This window comes from Pteropus alecto, unplaced genomic scaffold (assembly GCF_000325575.1).
Source record: "Pteropus alecto unplaced genomic scaffold, ASM32557v1 scaffold196, whole genome shotgun sequence".
NCBI lineage: Eukaryota > Metazoa > Chordata > Mammalia > Chiroptera > Pteropodidae > Pteropus > Pteropus alecto.
Window position 1 is genome coordinate 6,103,952 of NW_006439717.1, and position 9,663 is coordinate 6,113,614.

At 31.5% G+C, this 9,663-nt stretch overlaps 1 protein-coding gene and 1 pseudogene across 6 annotated transcripts in view; one reads left to right on the top strand and one right to left on the bottom strand.

Moving 5' to 3' along the window:
- The window catches only part of YAF2 (YY1 associated factor 2), a 63,118-nt gene that overhangs the window by 19,466 nt on the left and 33,989 nt on the right, over window positions 1-9,663 (top strand). For 2 of the 6 annotated variants that reach the window (XR_001517323.2, XR_003047797.1), the window contains exons 4-6: window positions 1,450-1,555; window positions 2,245-2,377; window positions 2,471-2,570. The exons of 2 other annotated variants lie outside the window; for them this stretch is intronic. Coding sequence is in view for 2 of the 4 variants with exons in the window: in XM_025050284.1 (XP_024906052.1) it covers window positions 2,245-2,377 (133 nt within the window). In the remaining 2 variants the exon portion in view is untranslated. The remainder of the gene's footprint in view (window positions 1-1,449; window positions 1,556-2,244; window positions 2,378-2,470; window positions 2,571-9,663) is intronic. 2 more of the 6 variants (XM_025050284.1, XM_015593142.2) reach the window with 2 other exon arrangements.
- On the bottom strand, window positions 3,555-3,673 carry LOC112483846 (annotated as a pseudogene).

A 9,663-nucleotide genomic window follows, 5' to 3' on the forward strand; every position in this document is an offset into this window, starting at 1 on the left:
TAGTATATAATTGAGGGGAAGGAAAATTTTGATTAGGAAATGGGATGGTATTTATAATTTGGGGACCCTGATGGTAGTATCTCATGGGACTGAAAAGGGAGATAAGGCACAATAGACCTCAAATTTTTATCAAATGTATTAAAAAAAAAGATAAAGTACCAATCTTCTAATTTTTGTTTATAACTGCTAGTCAATATAGAACCTTTTCCCCTTTGTATGATAATGAGAGGGAGGGTCTAGAAAAAAAAAGATAAAGTGAGAGTCTTAAATATGTGTGAATATGTGTATAATATTAAATTTTATTATACTGTTACAGGATTCCAACCCCAAGATTTACCCTGAACAACTCTCCATAACCATAATTCCTTACATTAGATTTTTAAATCTTAATGAAAATTAGAAAATAGCGTACCTGGAATAATCACAACCAGTTGTAATTTAAGTTACTTCTTGCCAAAATATAATGTCCAAACCAGTAGGTAGTAGTGGAAGTGAGAGTTAGCTACCAAATTGTTTTCTGAGCAGTTTTTTCATAAATTCAGATTGATTTGATGGAATAGACTTTAATTAGTAAAATGCTTGATTTGGTTCTTGATTACTAAGGAGTATGGGTACCTTTTTGTGGATGAGTGTTATAATTACTAGAGTTTACACAGGATACTTTTGCTAATTTTTGGAATTTATTTTCTGAGGTATTCTAATAAAATTTATATTAGTTGAGCTTATGGCATGATAACAACAAACATGACTTTCAATGCTGGTCCCTTTTGGTTACCTTAAAATATTTTTAAGGTATTTTAATTCATTTATATTTTAAATTTTTTTTAAATTCATGTGATTCTCTTTTAAAATTGTAAGATGAGTTTAAACGGAGACTGCATTAGCTATAAATATTATTTGGTAATTATTACTTACTTCTTAATGACATCTTTTATACTAGCTTATACCATAAGGATAAAATAATTGCATTATTGTTCCTGTGTCTATTTTATCAAATCAAACATGTAGGACTTTTGTGCTATGTATTTGCTCACTCACTCTTCAGAGAATAGAAGTTAACTAGGAATTTAGTTAACTAGAAAAATTAACTAGAGGACCTTTTGGTATTTATCTCTGTATTACAGATAGAAATGGAGGTCTGTATCGTGCCCCTGTTTGAATGAATGAGTCATTTAAAAATGAATGCATTAATTACTGTTATTTTTTTTTAAAAACAAGATCGAAATGTAAGATTTTTGTTAGAAATACCTTTAAATTTGTTTTTATTGAATAATTATTTTATACATATTTTATCCTATTTACTCTTAAAGGAAAAGGTATACATTATTTTTGTTTCCATAGAGTGAAGAATCATGAAACTATAGTATTTTTTAAAGTAGAGGATGATTATTTAGTACTATTATGGTAAAAAGGAGGAGTATTACTGAAACATATTTTTATCTTTAACAGGAGCTAGTATTTGAAGTCATCACTGCCGTAGCACATTAAAATGAACATTTATCTAATTACTATGTATTAGTAATTAGTAATAGGATATTTTCACGTGAGCTTGAAGGTAAAGTTCTGTTGAGACTTTTTTCTTATGTTAGAAACCCCCCCTTTTTTTAAATGACAGGTCCATTTTTAGGCAATTATTTAAAAAGTATAATAGTTAATCAAAAATATTACTATACTACTTAGAGTATGTAAATTAAAATCAGCATTTTTACTTACTCATGGCCTGGCATACTTTTATATGTGTGTGGTTGGTTTGTTATAGGTGGTAAATGGGTATTTTAAAGACTGAGTGCTAAATGCAAATTGTGTTGACACTTTTTTTCTGAAGTCTTGCTGTAGTGTTAATTGTTAACCCACTGTTGTGGCCTTTACACCAAAATTGAGTGAATGTTAATGACAATGGCAAGTTAAGAAATGACATATTTTGATCAACTATTGTCCTTGTACTAATATTGAAAATGATGGTGTTTTAGTGAAATGGAATAGTCTGATCGCTGATATTTTTGTATATTCAAGTTAGCTGCCATTGTAGTGGAAAGTTAAAAATGAAATCTTTCAAATAATTTTCTTTTGCTTGTGTTTCTGATAATACCACAAGTTTTTGTTGACATTGTGGTTAGCACATTCTTTCTGTATTTACTTTGCTGTACACATATGTAGTTATCTGGTGAATTTACAATCCTTTCCCTATAGTTCTACATGTATTATAATCTCAAATAAAATTAAATAATCTTCTTATTCTGATAGAGAAGAAAAAGCTGGATCACTTACCAGTAACTGGAGTTCTCCTATTGGGTAATCTCCACAGATCCACATTCTTTGAAGTTATTGTGAATGCCTCGAGGACCAAGGAACCGTTGAAATTTCCAATTTCAGGAAGGTAAGCAAGTGCACTGAAGCATGTCTCTAGCATCTCCTAAATCCCCTCCCCTCAGCTTTCTTACATATACGTCTGTACTGCATGCCCCCTCAGTTCCAGTGGATGCCCATCAGGAAGAGTCTCATGCTGGACAGAAGGGCAAGAGAGGTGGATCTGTGAGGGAAAAGACCCAATAGGATAACTCAAGTTACTGGTAAGTAATCTAGTTTTCGCAAATTTGAGATTTGTTTTTCACATTTCTTTAGAAGGAGTTCATTTAATTACAAGAAAGGAAGTTGTTTGCAATAGCTTCTTTTAGTTTGTTTGACAAGGGTTATGGAATTTATTGTATGGATTATAAATACCTAGTTCTTAATCAGTGTATGAGTAAATGTGACATTAGTTTCAGTGTATCATTTACATAATAGCTGTTTATAAAAATTATGTTTATTTCCTTATGGTAAATAGTGTAAATGTCCCAAAGCAATTTAAGGAAGCTCTGTGTTGAATTATTTTTAAGTTCCTTTATTTGTGATGTTGCTTTTATTGAAGTAAATACTTGCACTATAAAATTTACGTTTATGCCAATTTTGGCCAAATTCTTTTGGCATAGTATTGAACAGCAAGAATATTATGTTAATTTTATATTAATTGACTAGCACTTCTTACTGACATAGTTTTCAGTGTACCTTTTAACTTCATTGAAGGTATATTTGGAAAATAATTCAGAGCGTGTTGCAATTATATTTACCACTTCTTTGTTTATACTGGATAGGCTTATTGGTATGAAGGGTGGCACAGTTGATTCAGTGTGTGCTCTCTGGTTCCTCAGGTACCAGATAATTTATTGAGCTGGCATGTAAATGTTAGAATTGGATAGAGTTCCTTGCTTCTGATTTCTCTCTCTCTCATTCTGCCTTGTTACCAAGTTATTTCTAACAGTGCACTTTTAGGCCATAAAGGGCCTGTAGTGGTGCCCTGCTCTACTGTTCTATAAAGTTTTCATCCGTTTGCTGGATACTTAAGGCCTCATAATCCAATCTCATCCAATTTTCTAGCCCTAATTTCTTTATTTTGGAACTTTTATTTTGGTCTTACCTAAACACTTGTCATATTTATATTTTGGTTTGTGCTTTTCCATTTTCTTGAAATGACCTTCTTTCCATTCTACTTTTTAATTATTATTTTTTATTTTTAAAGCCTACAGCCCCAGGTATTCCTAGGTGGTATAAAATCCAAGTACTAACCAGGCCTGACCCTGCTTAGCTTTCGAGATCAGATGAGATCAGGCTTGTTCAGGGTGGCATGGCTGTAGTCTCAATTCTACTTTTCTATGCTTTAAGGTTGAAGTTAAGTTCTACTCCTTACATAAATCCTTTTATGCTAGTATCTCGTTGTTAACAATCTCTATTTCAATCAGTGGAAACATGTTGCTTTGAGGATTCAATTAATTAATTCATGGAATATACTTAGTGCCTGGAGGCACATACTAGACACTTTTGTTAGCTATTATTTGATTGTAGATTTATCTTAAAACATTTCTGTGATTAAATGTAATTCTTATCAGTATGACATAGTTTAGCCTCTAAATATAAACTTCAGGTTTTATTGCTATTTCTTTTGACATAAAACTGTTATGTTAAGCTGATTTGTTTGGTCTTTGAGAGTAGGGATAGGATTTTATTGTTCTTCATCTTATTCCTGACATCAGAGACTGAAATTAAATTGTGTTCACTGAAAAAATTTGTTTTTCATATAGATACACAAATATACTTATCATTTTTTACATTTATAAAACAGGTTTTTTTGGCTTATTAATCCTGTTTGTACTGTATGTTTTTCTTGAGAATAATTTTTTTCTTTAAGACTAGTATAGTGAAATTATAATTGCTTAGTACAGTATAAACTTCTATGGCACATTACTATGGAGTGTGCGGTTTTAATAGTGTTAATTAGATCGGCTTTACTTTAAGACTGCATAGTGTTAGAAAACAAACTGGAAATTCAGTGTACTTAATTTTTTGAGGTTTGACACTCTTAGAAGATCATTGCTTGATTTTTAGAAATGTTTGCATTTAAGTATACCTTTCTGATGAAGCAGTAAATGAAATCTATTTTCAAGGTCATCGAAGAAAGAAATCTCTTTGACAGATCTAGTGTCATTTATAAATAATCACCAGAGAACCAATTCAGATCCAATTAGACAAGCCAAGATAAAGAACATTTAGTCAGTTGACTTAAGTACTTGTTTTCAGTCTGTTTTCACATGTCCATGTAAGAGACTGTTCAATCTCATGGTTTCTTTGATGTGATAATAGTATGATGGTTATATTGAGAATGCCCTTATTCTTTAGAGATCTGTGCTGAAATATTTAGAAGGGATGTATCGTAATGGATTCAGGAATGGGCTCAGAAAAGAAAATATGGGTATTTGGATGTGATGTGTGTATGAATATGTAGAGAGATAAAAAGAAAGATAAAGCAGATGTGGCAAATGATAATTTGAACCTAGGTGAAGGATGTATAGGTGTACATTGACTTTCAACTTTTCTGTGGCTTTGATATTTTTCAAAAACAAGGTTGGGGAGAAAGTATTTTAAAAAGAATTTTACTGTGCTTCACTTTCTCTAATTCTAAAATGGGAATAATAGAACTTGTTCTTTCCATGCCTTGATACAGGTTGGCACAGAGGGACAACATTTGGTAGATAGAATAGCAGTAAAGAGAATTTTTAAGAAGAGTTTTTTCTTTTTTCCTTCTTTTGACATTAAAGAAGAGTTTTATAATGGTGAACTTTTCAAAGAACATTTCACCTAAAAGTGTATTAGTTTAAAATATGTCTATTCCCTTTTTTTATTCAGAGCATATTGTATTATAAGTGAACAAGAACAATCAAACAGGTATATATATATAGATATGTAACGTAACCAATTGAAATCCTGAAAATGAAATTATATCAAGTTATAACTCAATGGCCATAATAGAAGATTAGACGTAGTTGAAGAGAGAATTTATTAATTTAAGATAAAACTGATAATTCAGGACACAGCACAGGGAGATAAAGAGATGAAAAATATGAAACAAAAGCTAAGACACCTAGAAGGAAGATTAAAAAGCTCCAAACGAATGTCTCATTAAGAGTTCCAGAAGAGAGGACACAGAGAATGGTAGAAAAGCAATATCGAAGAAAAAAATGACTAAGAATTTTCAATAATTAAAAAAATAGTGGAAATTATGAAATAATTAAAGCTGAATAACAATAAAACGTTGTACCAAAACTTGAGGTATACAAGAGAATTGGTGCTTAAGAATAAATTTACAACCATAATTGCACATATTAGGTTGAAAGAAAACAAATGAACCGCATATTTAACTCAAAAAAAATAAAAAAAAAGTAAAACTAAAGAAAGGAGATAAAAATAAAGAGAATTTGGTGAGATAGAAAATAATCAACAATAAAAACAATAGTGATATTCAAATCACAGCTGGTTCTTTTCAGTCGGGTAAGTTCTGAAAATACTCATCAAGAAACAGATGACAAACAAAACTTAAAAATGGAATATAATTACAAGTACACTTGTAATTTTAAAATATCACAGGAAATCACTGTTAATTTATATCTTTTTAAACTTTTAAAACCAGGTGAAATGGTCAGTTTTCCTGGAAGAAAATCATTCCAAAATAGACTGTGCAAGGAAAAGAAAATCCGAAGAAACTAAAAACCATTTAAGAAATTAAAGCTGTAATAAATTTCTCCAAGAAGAAATTTTTAATTATAAAATTTTAATTATAGCAATTTTCTTAAGCTATAAGTCACAAACCATGCCATTTACCCTTTTAAAATGTAGAATTTAGTAATTTCTAGTATTTTTACAGAGTTACGCAACCATTACCACAGTCAATTTTAGAATATTTCATCAACCCAGAAAGAAAGTCTGCACCGATTAGCACTCAATCCCAATTCTCCCCAAACTTTCCAGCCTTAGGCAGCCACTAGTCCACTCTCTGTTTCTATTTATTTGCCTATTCTAGACATTTCATATAAATGGAATCATTCATTATGCGGCCTTTTTTGATTTACTTCTTTCACTTAGCATAATATTTTTTAAGGTCCAATCATGTTTTATATGTATCTGTATTCTTTTTTTTTTTTTTTTAAGTTTATTGGGGTAACTTTGGTTAATACAATTATGTAATTTTTGGGTGTACATTAATATTTGATATCTATATATTCTATTGTGTGGTTACCACCCAGAGTCCAGTTTCCTTCAGCTACCATATATTTGATCCCCTTTACCCACTTCACCCTCCCCCAATCCCCCTATATTTGACCCCTTTTACCCTGTCTACCTCTTTCCTCCTTTCCTACCCACTACCCTCTGGTAACCACTAGTCCATTGTCCATGTCCCTGAGTCTCTGTCCTGTTCATTTGTGGCTTTTAGGTTTATATCCCACATGTAAGTGATATCATGTGATTGTCAACCTTTTTCAGTCTGGCTTATTTTGCTTAGCATAATTATCTCGAGGTCTATCCATGTTGTCGCAAATGGCAGTATTTCATCTCTTCTTATGGCTGAGTAATATTCTATTGTATATGTGTACCACTGTGCAAATATCTTTTTGGATATGGGTTTTCAAGTCTTTGGGGTAAATACCCAGTAGAGGGATTGCTAGATCATATGGTAGATCAATTCTTAGTTTTTTGAGGAACCTCCATACTGTTTTCCATAGTGGCTGTACCAATTTGCAGTCCCACCAGCAGTGTATGAGGGTTCTTTTTCTCCGCATCCTCTACAACATTTGTTACTACTTGTTCTGTTGATTAGAGCTATTCTAACAAGTGTGAGATGGTATCTCATTGTGGTTTTGATTTGTATTTCTCTAATAGCTAGTGATGTTGAGCATCTTTTCAAATGTTTTTGGCCATTTGTATGTCCTCTAGGGAGAAGGTCCTCTGCCCATTTTTGATTGGATCGTTTGTTTTTTGTTATTATTGAGTTGTACACTTCATTCTTTTTTATGGCCAAATAATATTTCATTGTATGGATAATACCATATTTTGTTTATCCATTCAGTAGCTGATGGATATTTGGATTATTTTCCATGTTTTGCCTATTATGAATAGTCCTATCAACGTGTATGTACAAGTTTTTGTGAGGATGTATGTTTTCATTTCTCTTGGGTATATATGTAGGAGTGGAATTTCCAGGTCACATGGTAACTTTACATTTAAGCTTTTGAGGAACTGCCAGCCTGTTTTCTAAAGTGGCTGCACCATTTTATTTTACCAGCATCAATGTGTGAGTGCTCCAGTTTTTCCACATTCTCACCAACACTTTCATTATCAACTGTAGATAGCCATCCTCAATGGTGTGAAGTGGTATAAGAAGGAATAGTATTAATTGTGATATTTATAACCATAATTTCAGATATACTTTTGGGGAACAGATAATCCCAATTTTATACAAACTGAGCCAGATAATAGAAAAAAAAGGGAAAGCTACTTTTCTCGTTTCCTGGGCAAGTTTAGCCTCAAAACCTCAATTGGCACGAATATACAAGGGAAAATATATTGCATTCAATCTCATTTATGAATAGAGTCATAAAGATTATAATTATGATGAGAATGTAAGGATAGTTCAGTATTTGAAAATCATGTCAATGTACTTTGATAATGTAATAAGATTTAAGGAATAAAAAATCTTGAAAGATTCAGTGAAAGTATGTAGTAAAACTCAATACCCACTGATGTCTTTTTTGAAAAGTAACCCTCAAACCATTAAGAAAATTGAACTTGTTTCTTCCAGTAAAGGCTGTCTTTCAAACAAGAAGCATCACGCTTAACAGTGAAACCTGAGAAACATTCCCATTAAAATTAAGAACAGACAAATATATCTGTACAAGCAGGATAAGAAAAAAAGAAATAAAATCCAAAAGTATTGGAAAGGAAGAAAAATGAGATGAACATATCCCTGTGAAGTTTTTTAAAAAATCAACTGACTATTAATAAGAAAATTCAGTGTTTCTGGATTTAAAAATTACTTCTTTGCAATTTATATGTAGTTTCAGACATATCTCCATAGGATTTTTTAATGTATGTTGAAAATGACTTTCACATATAAAAGTAAAGAAAGACATAAGAATAACTGAGACAGTTCTAAAAGAAGAAAAAGAATGAGGAGGGACTTGTGTTGATGGATATCAAGACTGATTTTTAAATTATGCTATTTAGAATGGAATATTACATAGCAATGAAAAAAAATTGCTGCACACAACATGGAGTGAATCTCCCAGACTTAATGTTGACCAAAAGAAGTGAGACAAAAGATTATATATTGTATAATTTCATTTATAGGAAGCTCAAAAACAGGTGGAACTAATCTATGGTGATAGAGATCAGAACAGTGGTTATCTTGGAAGCATGGTACTAATTGGCAAGAGGTATTAACATTCTGGAGCATGAGAAATGTTAATTTCTTGGTTTGGATTGGATCACAAAGGGGTATTATACATATGTAAAACTCGAGCCGTCTATAGTATTTTCATACTTTATATAAATTGTACCTCAATAAAAATAAAATAAAAACTTATGGCATTTAAAGACTATAGTCAATATAGAAGACAGATAAATATAATAGAATAGAGAGTTCAGAAGTGGATCCATATTTGAGAACTTGGTAGTGCTAGAGATGGCATTTTCTGTTAGCAGGGAAAGAAAGTGTGAACTACTGAATTGGTTTTCTATATGGAGCGGAGTGGGGGGATTAGATCTGTACTTCACACCATATGCAGAAATAAATTCCAGTTGAATTAAACACTGAAAGAGGAAAACTTTTTTTAAAAAAGGAAAATATAAAAGAATATATGTCTTTAGGATATGTAAGGCCTTCTTTAACAAGTCAAGAAGATTGAACCATTTGAATAACTCAAAAAGAAAAACTCAGATGTAATAAATACTACATAAACCAAACTAAAAGTGGCACAACTGGGAGATATATGCACTGTCTGTATATCTAGTGGATTTGTGTCCAGAATATATAAATATCAAAAGAAGAAGAAGACAACACAAATACAAATACAATGAACAGTGGATATTAGCAGTTTGCAGCAGAGGAAACTGGAAATTGGAATGGCTAATGAACTGAGAAGATGCTTTAGTCTCATTTGCAAGGAAATGCAGTTAAAAACTTACAAGCCATCAGTTTTCACTCATTAGATTGCAAAACTCAGGATTGGGTAAGTGTTGCACAATTGAAAATGTGTATACCCTAGTATCCATCAATTACTATTCAGGGTATTAGTGTAG